This window comes from Natator depressus, chromosome 13 (assembly GCF_965152275.1).
Source record: "Natator depressus isolate rNatDep1 chromosome 13, rNatDep2.hap1, whole genome shotgun sequence".
Taxonomy (NCBI): domain Eukaryota; kingdom Metazoa; phylum Chordata; order Testudines; family Cheloniidae; genus Natator; species Natator depressus.
The window spans coordinates 16,460,628-16,474,917 of NC_134246.1; the positions used below are offsets into that span (position 1 = coordinate 16,460,628).

The 14,290-nt window shown below is 44.8% G+C and overlaps 1 protein-coding gene across 1 annotated transcript; it reads right to left on the reverse strand.

Moving 5' to 3' along the window:
- Positions 1 to 4,657: 4,657 nt before the first annotated feature.
- On the reverse strand, positions 4,658 to 5,930 carry CEBPB (CCAAT enhancer binding protein beta). Its single transcript, XM_074969594.1, has one exon. It carries the CDS (start codon positions 5,693 to 5,695, stop codon positions 4,724 to 4,726), a length of 972 nt encoding a protein of 323 aa, XP_074825695.1. The 5' UTR covers positions 5,696 to 5,930; the 3' UTR covers positions 4,658 to 4,723.
- Positions 5,931 to 14,290: the final 8,360 nt, after the last annotated feature.

Below are 14,290 nucleotides of genomic sequence, written 5' to 3' on the forward strand. Positions count from 1 at the left end.
GGCTTCCAAATTTTTTTTTCAGTTTCTTAAAGCAGATATTATTTTGAGTTGCAGTATCCTTCCTTCTAATTTAGAACTACTGCGATTGCAAGGGTAAATCTCAGTCATCAAAACTCAGTTATACTGCCTCATTTATAGTTTCCCTGGGCTGTTTTTTAGATATTTGATGGCTATCACATGATTTCAAGAAGACAAACCTGTTATTAAATTAATATACGACTGACCCTTCCAATAATCCTTTTGTGCATGTTTGTAATTTGTAAGATTGCGTTTATTAGTGTGACACAGGAAAAAATGAATGCAGACACAAACAAGAGTAATTTTTAACAATAACTCCTACTGCTGCAAATTCCAGGGGTAACTAATGGAAGGCAATGCAAATTAAGCATCTTTAGAACGTGAAGCGACAGCACATAACATCAGCAATGCAGAAAACTATTGCTAAAATATCGGTGACACGCAGATACCAAGGTGACAAGTGTAGTACAAGGTAGGCAGATTGACAGATAACTTGCGTAAAAGTTAGAACTTGTTAATATTTTTAGTTATGTTCATTTAAACAATACATTTTGAGGAATAGATTTTCTGTTGTGGAATTAAATACCACTGAATCCAAACGGTGTAGCACGGGGGGTCTCAACCTTTTTCTCTCTGAGGCCCCCCGCAACATACTATAAAAACTCTAAGGTCCACCTGTGCCACAACAGCTGTTTTTCTGCATATAAAAGACAAGGCCAGCGTTAGGGGGTAGCAGGCAGGGCAACTACATGGGCCCCATGCCACATGGGGCCCCGCGAACCTAAGTTACTCAGGCTTCAGCTTCAGCCTGAGTTGGGCGGGGCTCAGGGCCCCAGGCTTCAGCCCCATGCGTTGGGGCTTCAGCTTTCTGCCCTGGGCCCCAGCAAATCTAATGCTGGCCCTGCTTGGCAGACACCATGAAACCTTCTTGGGGGCCCTGGACCCCTGTTGAGAACCACTGGTGTAGCAGATTCAGAAGTGGAATGTAGAGCCTTTTAGAAACAGAATGTATATGGCAGGGATTTGATGTTCTCATGAGGAATATTTTATTTCTAAAGACGGGGAAATTCTGCTATGTCCTACCCCAGCAAAACCCCATTGGGTCAGCAAGCATGAGCTGGTAGAAATCAAAAATCAGTTTTAACGATAACTTGGGGGGAAAAGGACTGAAATCTGAATGGTACACACATATTTGAAAGGAGACAAAATTGTGCTCATGGGTCTCATCCTGATCCTTTACTTCAATGGGAATTTTGCTTGCATATAGACTCCACGATCACACCCCAAAATATATTTGGCTCCTCAATGAGCATCCTCAACATAGAGAAGCAGAAGAGACAGAGCAAAGTGGCAAGTGAGGTGCATGAGACTCTGTTTTCAATCACCAGGGGCTCTATTAATGGGACTCTAGATCAATATTGAGAATGAGCTAGATTTGGACAGGGACGGTCCCCATTTCTCTGCTGTGATCATGCTTCAATGAATTGCACAGATTGCTTTGTTTATTTCATTTTTGTTTCTGTTTCCCCCCAGATAACAGTCCTTGCATATTTTATACTAGGAAATCTTTTAATTGTGAGGTATTTTTTCTGAAGACTAATATTCCATGACCCATACACACCTAAAAACATTGCAAAGCTGCTCAACTGTAAGGTAGGTGGCTGGATAAAACATACAAAACCAGGGATTCATGAATTCTTATCCTGGCTTTGACACAGATGCCCTCTGAGGCCTTTGGCAAATTACAACATTTTGCTTCAGTTTTTATCTGTAAACTAGGGGTAGTAATACCTACCTCACCAAAGCTCAGTGTTGCACTGATACATTCCATCTGAGTTACACATAGTCCAAATTAAGGGAGGCATTAGATTCTGTAGCAATAATCCAAGTAGTCTTTATATCAATCTGCATAAGTGCTGGAAATAGGGGTGCAGGGGAGTGCTCCCGCACCCCCTGACTTGAAGTGGTTTCCATTATATACAGTGTTTACAGTTTGATTCAATGGGTCTCAGCACCCTCACAATAAAAATTGTTCCAGCCAGTACCCCTGTCAATCTGTCTTGATTACAGCTGTATGGGTCCCAGTTAAATTATAGCAATTCCAGGCTTAAAGGCAACGGGTTAGCCCATCCATCATCTCTGGTGCAACTCCACTGCTGGAATTTGGCCCACTGATTTATAATGTTATTTTAAACAAATATTAGGATCTTTAATATGTCTTCTCTTTCAATTCCATTCCCCCTCACATCTGCCCTCCACACAAAGATTTGGATGGAAATTTTGTCCTTTATAAATGAAATAAGAAATGTTCCAGCCCTTCATTCAGCAACTCTAAAGCCAACAGTCCTCCCATGTAACTCAGAACTATCACAAGTTTGATAATAAATGGGCCTTCACTGCAGAGAAGAGAATAGGATCTAAATATTAGGATAAGTTTTGTAACTAGAAGAACAGTTCAACAGTGGAACCAGTGGTAATGGGAGGTTGTGGAAATCACCATCACTAGGTAGATTCAAGGCAAGACCTTACATCCATCCAGTCTGCAAGAAGCTAACCTGCCACAGTGCAGGAGGGTTGACTAGATAACCCAAAAAAGCCTGATTCTAGGGGCTCAGAAAAGCCCCTTAATTACTTTGTAAAAACTGCAAAGCAAAAGGGAAATACAGCTGCACTGAATCTAATCCCACACTCCTTACTCTTGCATAGCTCCTAGTGAGGGCTATGGGGGATTTTCATGAACAGAGAGTTACTTGATCAACTCCACTATAGACTCTAGGAGTTTTCCCTGCCTGAGGAAGATGTGATCATTGTGACTGAAAATTAAAAACAACTCCCTCATTAAACCACATATTTCGTGAGTAAAATCAGTATCAACAAACACCAAATGTAAGGCTGCTCCACATCCACTCCCAATCACTGTCCTTTACAGTAAAATATATAACAGGCAGCAAGTTCAAACCCACACTCTTAAAGAAGCAGAACCTTTGTGCCCTACTGTAAAGCACAGTATAGAGGGGTTAAGGAAATTCTTTCCTGTAGTTTTCGACATCTGGATTTAGAAGATGGATGTGCTTAGAGTACGCCTAGTATGCTGGAAAATGCTGAATAAGACCTGAACATGTACCCAACTCCCTGCACGTAATCAGCTCTAGACTCTCGTAACATTTTACAGGCACATACACAAGAGCAAACTATAGAGAGCCATGACATATGCAACTCACAGGCCTTGACAAATCCCACATAGTACAGCTGCTGGCAGAGCCTCTATTATCTTTGTCACAAAGTTCTTACGGCTCCGTACATACATCCTCCTATACCCGACCTTTTACCCTAAACCATTACCACCACCATCACCACACACCCACCTTTCAAAAACTCAACTGTATCAGCAGCTTCTTTTAGAAACACGTTTTTAAAAGAAGGCTCAGTAGGAAATTATAGAGTTGTTCACACATTTCTCACTGGGCCTAGTTATGTGAAAGAGAGGTCCCTCATTGCTGGCCCAACCGCCATCCAACACAAAAAATTCCATGTTATCACTATTCATTGCTGTAAACCATAGATGTCAGAAATGCTGAGTCACGAAACTGAGCGGCTACAAAAACTTGAGCTTTAAAGAAAGACTCCCACCTCATTTCAAGCTTCCTCATCTACTTTTTCTTTTCCCCACCCTCTCCAACACTTTAACCTTGTCCCTTGCTTGGAGGGACTTTGTCAAACATTTTTCATGGTTTGGATGGCACATCTGGGTCTTGTCCTGTTGAGAGTTATGACTGTTGCAAAAATCCCAAGCAGTATTTAACTCGAGGGATTAGAGGAAATTCAGTGAGGCAGCAAGGGGGAACTGGCTGAGGCTCCTACAGCTAGCTGCTCTTCTCTGGTTCTCGCCCGGTTTTTTTGCTGAGTCACAGAGAAAGTCAAAAGGCCAACAGAAAGCCCTGATTCCTGACACAGCCAGATCTAGCTGGCATTTCAACTGATTTCATTCTGGCTTTAAAGTGCCTTTAAAATAAAACAAATTTCCTTTTTTTCCTAGCCATAAAGTTTATTAAAATTGTTCATTAATGCTTCAAATGTAGCAAGAACGTTTATAGATCCCAAAATATACATATGTGTTTTTCTTATAGAAATAGATTATTCTTTATAATAAAAAAAAACCGCAGGAACATCTTTAACAGATTACTCAATCCATGACTGACAGTTACACGAGATTGCATCATGTGTACACAGCATTCCCAGCCATGTTTAAAGGATTGCATCACTCTCGGCTTTTTCTCTCCCTCTCTCGCTCTGTTTTAAATAACACGAACATTCAACAAACTCTGCAGAGAGACCGCTTCGGGGAAAGGGGGGGCTCGGTGGGATTGTAACATAAAAAAACAACATTACCATCGGCAACTCTCATTCCGCCACAAGGTGCCGAGGACCCTCCTAGGACAAACAGGCTGCGGCGGAAGTTTCTTCCACCAAACTGCAAACGAAAGACGACCAAAAAAAAAAAAAACAAAAAACCAAACCAAAACCCAAGCTTGAGTCTCTCCCCATTTCTTCCCCCGCCCCGATCCAATCTGTCCTCATAGTGGAGGGAAAAAGCAGCCACCAGATCCTCCCCCCCCCCCCCCCCCATCCTCCTTCCCCAAATTCAAGCCCTTTCTCCCAACCCCAACCCCAACCACTGCGGCTGTAGCAGTGTCCAACGCTGGGGCTAGCAGTGGCCAGAGGTGGCCAGCAGGGGCTCGGGCAGCTGTTTGAACAAGTTCCGGAGGGTGCTCAGCTCCCGGGAGAGCTGCTCCACTTTCTTTTGCAGCCGCTCGTTCTCGGCGGTCAGTTCCAAGACTTTGTGCTGCGTTTCCAGGTTGCGCAGTTTGGCTTTGTCCCGGCTCTTGCGCACCGCGATGTTGTTCCTCTCCCGGCGGATCTTGTACTCGTCGCTGTGCTTGTCCACGCTCTTCTTGGACTTGTTCTTGCCCCCGGGGGCCCCGGCGTAGCCCCCGCCGCCGGACTTGGAGGAATCGGACGGGTTGGGGGTGCCGGGGGGGCTGGAAGAGGACGAGGTGGACAGGTTGCCGCTGCTGCCGCTGGGCACCGATTGGTAACCGAGGTAGGAGCGCATGGTGCTGCCGTAGGGGGAGGACATGCCCCCCGGCCCCGCGCCGCCGTCTTCCTTGCGGGGCCCTTTGCAGGACTCTAGGGACTCGAAGACCGGCTCCACTTTGGTCTCCACGATCTGGGGCGGGAAGCAGGTCAGCAGCCCCGCCGGCTTGTGGCCCTGGCCACCGCCCGGGTGGCAGTGCCTGGGCAGGCTGATGTAGGTGTAGTCGGGCTTCTTGCTGCCGCCTTTATAGTCCTCGGCGAAGAGGTCGGAGAGGAAATCTTGGCTGCTGCTGCTGCAGGGAGGCTCAAAGTTGCCCCCTGCTGCTGCCGCCGCTGCAGGAGGAGGCGGCGGCGGCGGCTGCTGGGATGCTAAGGGGTCCAGGTAAGAGCTGATGTCGATGGCTCTCTCGTGGTCCCCGACGGTGAGCTCGGTCATGGAGCGGCCCCCTGCCGCCCGCGGCTTCGGCTTGCTCAGAGCAGCCAGATAGTCCGTCTCGTAATAGAAATTAGCCACTTCCATGGATTTAAAGGCGGGCGGCTGGATGGGGAGGCATGCTGGGTCCCAGGCCACCAGGCGTTGCATGAAAGCAAAGGGGGGGTGCAGGGAGGAGGAGACGCCGCAGGGGGGGCCCCCCAGCCACAGGATCAAGCTGCCAAAGGTGACGTGGGGGGCCTGCAACTCCTGCCTCAGCCTCTGGTGCTGGGTCCGGCTTCCCAGCTGCGCTGCCCACCTGGGCTGGCTCAGATCCGGCGGCGGCGGCGGCGGCTGCTGCTTCTCCTCCGGACCATCTGGTTCTAGGTCCCGAGTCCTAAAGTCTCTGACTTAGGAAAGTTCCTTTGCTGTTATTTATAGGGGCGGTGGATCCCATGGCAACAGGAACGTCACTGGCTGGCTGCCTGCCACCTGGTGCACACTTTGTACAGTTGTAATTGTAAACTACCGCCTCTAGCTCCGCGGGGGGCACTTGGTGTGTGTGACTCTGACCTAGTCATTCATAAGAAAAAACAGGGCTGGCTTCGGAGCGGAGGGGACTTATTCACACCGTCATTAAGGGGAGGGAAAGATTTGGGCCGGAGAAACGGATCGCAGCCTTCTCCTGGCTTCTCTAGCTGTTGTCAAATCTCCCGGAGATGTCACTGGGCGGTAATCAACCCTGGTGTGACCCTAGAGCATGGACACAAATGCACACACAGTGGGACACTGCATCTGCCCATATACCAGTATGGGCTTAAACCCTTGAGTCTCTCCCCTGCCTGATCCAATCTGTCCTCATAGAGGAGGAAAAAGCAGCCATCAGATCCACCCCTGTCCTTCTTCCCCAGATTCCAGCCCTTTTCTTCTCCCTCCCCAACCCAAACCACTCCGGCTTTAGCAGTGTCCAGCTGTGGGGACAGCAAGTGGCCAGATGTGGCTAACAGAGGCCAGTATGGGCTGGATCCATTGCCTCTGAGGCTTGTGATGTCTGTAGATTTCATCTGTCGATCTCAAAGTGTTGTGCAAAGGTGGGTGAGTGTCAGTATTCTCATTGTACATATTAAGGCACAGAGGTTAAGTGATTTGCCCAAGGTAGCTCTTCAAGTCAGGGGTAAAGCCAGGCAGAGTCGTCCCATGGGTACGGTGAATCGGGGCGACCGCTCCGGGCCCCATGCTTTGATAGGCCCGCAGGGCAATGCGATTGGCTGGTGTAGTCGGTCCTCTAAGTGACAGGGCAGTCCCAGAAGTGAAGGATTCGTCACTTCTACCCTGGGCCTACACACCTCTAGAGACGGCTCTGGAGCCAGGAATAGAAGCCAGATCTTAATACCAATCCAGTGTCCTATGAATTTGATCATACTGGCAGGCAAAATTGTCCCATACAGATGCACTCAGAACCAGATTGTCACAGTGGTTGTAAAGAGCATACTGTGTTGGCCTCGAACCAGGGTAATGCACTGCTTCAGAAGACCCTCTCTGTATCTGGCCGTGATTAGAAGTGCCAGGCAAATCCAAAACTCCCCTCCCCACCTCTGTGTGCAGGGCTGATGGCCTTAAAGTTTGGCCTGGCATGTTTGCCTTATATGGTATGTTGCAATTGTCAGAGTACACAAGTGATATGGAGTTTGTGCTCTGGGAGTTGTATTTAAAATGAATAGAAAAAAGTGAGATATATATACGTAAAGGCATGGGATGCAATTATTTATTAATTTATTAAGTAGAATTGACTTGCAGGGGCTATGGTAAATTTGGGAAGTAAGAATAAATTCTTATGTCCATTTTAATTAAAGACATCCACCTTGGGAATCAGACTTATGTTTTCCCTTTTACTCCCACATTTACCTGTTTACAAGCTGGTGATTCATGCTCAGAATAAAAGACATCAATTTAAAACAAAACATATAATTAAAGGAAGTAGGAGTGTCCTTCGTTTCGGTAAAGAAGACCCAGCACCGCAGAGAAAATGACACTGCCTCATAGAATAATGTGAAGCAATCCTGCGGTGTGGGAAATATCGCAACGTTAAGCCAGAGGAACAGGTATTGCATTATACGATTCAAACAGTCAACTGTTCATGAATGTTCAAACCTCAGACTTTGAAAAGAGGAAGAATTCAAAAATCGGCCTATGAAGCATCCTTTCTTTCTTTCTTTCTTTCTTTCTTTCTTTCTTTCTTTCTTTCTTTCTTTCTTTCTTCAAAAGTTTTAAACTTCAGTAGCAAATGTACACTAACGGATTTGTAAACTTCAAATATTTCTGTCTTTATGCAGCAGTTTTTGGTGAATTACATTTGTTAATAAGGACATTTAGTTGTGGAGCTGGTCTTGGACAAAGAATTCTGGATCCAGATCTGGATCTGAATGTTGTGGCTTGAGCCTACATCTCTATAGATCCAAACATCTCTACAGAATGCAAATATTGGTAAGTTGCAGTGAGCCAGGACTTGCTCTTACGGCTATTTACACTCCCATTCTGTGTCTTCATCCTCCTAAAGAATTTTTGCTCTGGAAAGCTGCTCTATGTAGGTATTGAGATATAGACATTCCTATTAAATGGAGCGGAGCGCTGGTTCTTTCTCCAAGAAGAAATTGAGAGTAGCAGCACTTTTTATTAAGGCTGATCCAAAATTTTCTGTCAAAACATTTTGACAATTGAGTTATCGACAACATGACATTTTTTGCAGAAAGTGTCTGCTTTTCTAGAATATTTTTGTTGTTGAGGGCGGCCTGAATTTTGTTCTGTTTTGTTTTTGTTCAAAGCATTTCATTTTCTCAAAAAAAAATAATGAATTTTTCCATGGAAAAATTTCCCAATTTCCAACCGGCTCTATTTCTAATGCAATAAAACACAAATTCTTACTGCTTTGCTTGAACAAGAAGAAAGATGCAAACAGTGAAAGAGTGAACCAAAATTAATGTAAAAGGAAAAAGGCAAAGAGAACAGCCTAGTCAGATCTGTTTTACAGAGATCAATCTTGCAGCTTTCCCATCATGTCTTGGATTTTGCTCCTTGATTCACAACTCCCCTGTAGCATCACAGTAGCAACCTGTTTCCCAATATGCTCTTTTCCCAGGCTCAGACCTATGGCAAAGCATTGCAGAAGCTCTCCCACTTGGAGACTTGCTCTGTCCTCTTTTTCAGTGGTTCCAGGATCTCCAATTCTGCACCCACCTCTTTCTACAGTCCAGAAAGAGTTGGTGTCAGCTTTGGGCAGAGGACATTGGTATAATGCCAACAGATCAAAGAGTGAAGTGTTCATAAGAAGATCTGCCTCCTGAAATTATACTATTAGCTGCTCTCTAGTCAGGCTGCATTTGGATAAAAACTGCAAATACTTCCCACTGCAAATTGTTAGCATGTTGTTTATTATTTGTATTGCAATTAATCACGAGAGATCTCAGCGAGGTCAGGGCTCCATTGTGCTTGGCACTGTACAGACATATAGTCAGAGACGGGTTCAGTCGCAAAAAGTTGCAATATCAAAGACAAGACATAATTTCAAACAAACAGGAGGAGAGAGGGGAGAAGGAGGGGCAGGAATAAATTCTTACCACAATTTGGAGATGTAATAAGCCGATCAGTAGCAGTAACATTAACTTGCCACCTGCCTAAACATTATCAGCGGGGTGGGTTTTGTAGGCAGCATGACAGAGGTGAGTTAAGGGGGCATTTGAAGGAAGAGAAGGTGATGGCTGTATGGATTCTATAGGTGAGTTTTTTCTATGCATATTGTGCAGCATGGGAGAAAGTGCAAAGGTGCTTCTGAAAAAACCTGGTGGATGGGAGGTAGGTAGGTAGGTAAGCTTTTCTGGTAAGGCTAGCTGGAGGATCATTGTAACAAAGGCTGCTACACACTGAACTAAAATGTAAGTGTATCTTTATCGTATTTGGATACAGTGCACCATGTTCACTCTGTTTTGTCCCCGACTCTAGCCCTTGCTCCCTCCACATGCACACAGGTCCTTAGTTATGTACACATACCTCTCCACTAACATTGCTTTAAATCACACACCTACAGTGGAATGTTTTGCACTTATAACCTGCCACATTACAAACATAGCATGTGTCTAACTTCCTGCTTCAGGGGCTGGTCAATACCTGAAGCTGAGGGGGTTGGATCCCATTCCCACTTACCCTCCCTCGATCCTTATCCTAATCTTCATATACAAATCTACAAATTATTATTATTGGTCATAAATTAAATTATTATTATTATTGGGCATAACATTCCCTTCCCCTTTCAAAACCCAGCTACAATATTTAACTTTGTAGTCTCCTGCAGCAGTGAGTTTCACAGTCTGACTGCACACTGAAGTTGGCCTCATTCAACTCTCTCATTATAGAGCGTGGATCAGTGATTGGTTGCCAACCCCTTCTCTCCCTTGTGAACTGGTGACGCTTAAGTATTCTTTAGCCCCCTCCCTCCCCCGCTTATTTTCTGCTAACCTCTGACCTGGCACACCCAGCCTCTGCAGTGTTAGATTGCTCAATCACAGCGTTATCTGTCTGCATGTTGCTCTTTGCCCTACAGTGTGCTGAAGAAATGATACCTGGACTCTATAGCCTGTGGGACAACATGACCAAAATACCTTCTTTTACCAGATGGCTCTGAAAAATTTCCAGTGAAACTCCAGGGTCAAATCAGCTGCTCTCTGGCCTCTGTGGAATCAAAAAAGAGAGAGCACAAAGGCACAGATGGAAGGGGCCAGCTACCAACGATGAGTCAAATCATTCAGTCTTCACTCCTACTATATCACAGGCAAAGCTTCTGTTGATGTCTATGGGAGTGTCAGGTGCTCAGCACCTCTCAGGATGTAGCCCAATGGCAATTTTGCTTCAATGAGGACTGCAGGATTTGACCTGATGGTTTATGTTTTATTACTGAAAGAGATTTAATTGCTTGCCAAAGACAATCCTCGAGAAGTCCCAGCTCAATATTATTTTAGAGGTTATGATCTTGACAGTTATACCCATCTGATGTCACTCTGGCTCAGGCAATTGTCATCTTTCCTTTGGTCTCCTAAACTGGCGAATTTCTCATAGATCCTGGAAAATGAAGACAGTGTGATATTGACACTCTTCTCTGTTTTATGCCAGTTCTGAAATGATCCAATCAGATGAAATGGGAAGCTGATATCAATGGGAAACCACTATAAGTATCACTTCCTGGTATCAGTGGACTCTGGCAGTGATTTATTTGGGAAATTCCTATAGCAGGAAAGCCACGCAAAGGCCTTGAAGTTCCTGATTCAGGTAGATAGTACATCACTATTGATGCTGGAAGTAATAACACAAAGCATGAAAAACTATATAGAGCGTGGCAGAGGGAGAGGAAAAGGAAGGGGAATCCATTCCTTGGCTGGAAAGTCACAGAACATTAATAGTTGGAGATTTTACCCAGTTTTCCCATTACAAACAAATAGCTGAGCTGTGGGTGAAGCTGGTGTGCTATCCTCTGGCCTTTGCAATTCATTTTTTTTCACCTGAAAATTGAGGGCCGGGTTCTCAACAGCTGTTGGCTTCTGCTGAATGCAGCAGAGAGGGTGGGCTGTCAGGGAGCTAGTTATGACTATTTGATTCTCTGTCCCAGCAGGTTAGAGCAGCCTTCAGACTGTTCTAACTGGTGTCAGCTGGCAACTGTTGCTTATGGACTATACACCAACTGGAGCTAGCCAGAGCATATTGTGCTCCAGCCGACCCTTTCCTGGACATGACCTTCCCCATCCCCAATACACCCCCTGCACTGGGCTTTGAGGAGGGACGTGTAAGAGCTGCCTATACTGGTTCTACACCCTCTGGAGCCTCCCCCATGCTTGGGATATCCCCAGCTAGGGAGCTGGGGGCTCTCTCTGCTCTCTTTGTGCCACACAGACTGAGAGGCCCACAGAGATGGTACAAATGAGTGGAATGAGCCAGAGAAAGTGGCCTCTAAGTTCTAGCACTTGCACATCTTGACCAGCGAACAACTATGTCTGCCATCATGTTCACCTTCACATCACAATAACCATGAAAAGCCAGCAATGAACCTCATTCTGACTGAAGTCTGATGAAATTCTCTTACCCTTCCAGTACTCACCTCTCAGCACAGGCGCATAAGGAAGAGAAAAGTGACCATATATAGCTGGTGCCATCCTACTGAATGATACGATACCATGATGATTGGGTGGTTTATAAAGCTAGATAGATCAGATAATCCTTTTTAGATCCTTTGTAATCTCTTTGGGGTAGGGACATTCTCAGTGTTGTGCCTTACGCAGAGCTGAGCACATTGTCGGTGCTTTCACAGTTGATGATAATAGACAGCTACAGAGGGCTAGATAAAGTACTTTAAAAGGATGCTGTCAAGGCATTCTACAACGTGTTTAAAATCCTGTTGTGTTGGCAATGTTTATAATAAATAATTCACACACACAGAGGCTAGAAGCTGAAATCTGTTTTGTTTTTTTTTAACTGAATTTTTTACTCTTCACTTTATGTGCAAACTGGTTTGGTACTGATCAGGACTGACAGAATGGAGCTGTCATTTTTAAAGAGCCATATATAGATCTGAAATACATAAAAAGAATTATATGGACTTTGACAACTAAGAGAAAAAGTAAGTTTTGGGCTAAAAAATTACAATTTGCTGCTGAAATTCATTCCCTCGTGAAAGTGGGTGCAACTTCAATTGAAGCCCAGAGAAGTTGCCTCTTACTTACTCCAAGACTGATTTTGTTCCCCACAGGTCTAGCATCCTTGGCAGAGCCTTATATATAGGTGTTTAGGGAGTATGACCATTCTTACTTACATCAGACACAGACTTCTATTCATAATTCCTGACGTCACTCAAGATATGTCCTTTTTACTGAAATGTATGCCTTTTATACCGTTGTATACATATAATGAGGGGGTTTTTTTTTACCCAGAAGAGGTTGGTTTCCAGTTAATATGCGTGCTGTGATTGGGTGGAAGCTGAAAAATCTTCTTGGAGCAGAATCACATTAAGCACAAACAAAGTCATTGCATCGACTCCACACCTTTAGTTGATTCACCTTAACATTCCTCACTGTCCCTGTGTAAACAAGCCCTTAGTGAATTTCAGGGTTCAGGGAGTTGGTTTTTTTCACTGCTGCGTGTGCTTTTAAAGTGCAGTGGCTGAGCTCATACTGCCACCTAATGACTAGCTGCAGAAAGAACATTTATGACTAAATTTTTCAAAAGGACTAAGGCCCTGCCTCCATTTGGACTCATGAAATACGTGTGTGAATATTGGTGCTAGCAAAATGAATCACGGATGTACATTTTGTAGACACAAAATGTGCCTTCAAAAAGGATGGCGGGATTTTCTGAAAATGCAGTCCTTATTTAGCACTTCAAAGTGCAGTACACACTTTAATTCATTGACTTTATATAGCTAATTTTCCTAGAAATCTTGTGGATGGTAAATAAACCCAACAGCTACTTCGCCTGACATACACCTTAAGGCAAATTAAATCCGAATATCACATGCTGTGTGGGTTGCTTTATTAAAACGGGACATTTTGAGGAGAGGAATCTATTCAAAAGAAGAAACTCCATGGGCATGAGTTGAAGGAGCTTTTATTTTATCTGTATTTATCTGTATTTTAACCTGTGTGCCATTACTCTTCAGAGCAACATTCATGTTTTGAGCTAGGGTACCAGAATTTTGCCTGAATAATAGCAGCTTGTCAGGAGCCCAAGGGCCATGCCTCCTCTTTAAAATGGATGTGTGTCCTACATAGACTACAGATACCAGCATTTGGTTCTTCACCTTGAACCAAATGGAAGGCTGAGATTATGAAGGTGGAAGATGGATGCCAGGCACTGCACTGTCCACCAGCTGCACAGTCTACCATATTCATGAAGTGAGCATGCCACTTGGCAAACTTATGAAAAGCCAAAGGGTGAAATCCTGGCCCCATTGAAATCTGTTTTTCCATTGTTGTCAATAGAATCAGAGCTGCACCCAAAATCATTGCCCTGGAGAACATCCGTTCGGATTCAAGCAGGCCAGCCTTGCCCCTGGGATCATCAGATATATTTGTGTCAAGTGAATGCAAAGTGGGTGTTAAATCTGCCAGATCAGAATGGCGGAAGTTTCAAGCACTTTGCCCAGTGGTAAATGACACACAGTGCAAGGCAATGGAGCATCAGGCCTGTATCCGTCGGGGGGAATCTACATGGGAGGGCTTCACAAAAGAAGTGAGTTTTAAGGAGGGATGTGAAGGCAGAGTGGGAGGGCATTTGGGGCCTGGGTAGTGGGAGGCTATTGCAAGCTTAGCAGCTAGGGTCAGACAATGATTACAGGAAGATATATATATAACCAAAGCTAGGAGAATATCTCAAAGGCGTTTCCATAGCAAATATTTTCTCCATTTGACTCCCTGTTGGTGTTTGTTTTACAGGACTGCTCGAGCAAATCAGCTTAATGGCGGGAATGTTTGTGGGAAGAGTGAATTTGAAGTGACTGACCATTATAGAATATTTTGGGGAAATGGATTTCAAACTTGTCATCGTGAGTATTTGTGCCCGAAATTCTAAGAGTTCTTCTTCATGTATGTATCAGTGTGGATCCCGCTGCAGGTTTGCATGCACCTCAGGCACGCAAAATTGGATTCCTTGGAAGATCAGTGTCCGTTGGGGCCACACCTGCACTCTTTGCCTCCTCAAGGGCATAAATGGCAGAGTGGCGGCGACATTCCC

Coding starts and splice junctions, on each gene's coding strand:
- CEBPB (XM_074969594.1), bottom strand. CDS start 5,695: ATGCAACGCCTGGTGGCCTGGGACCCAGCATGCCTCCCCATCCAGCCG.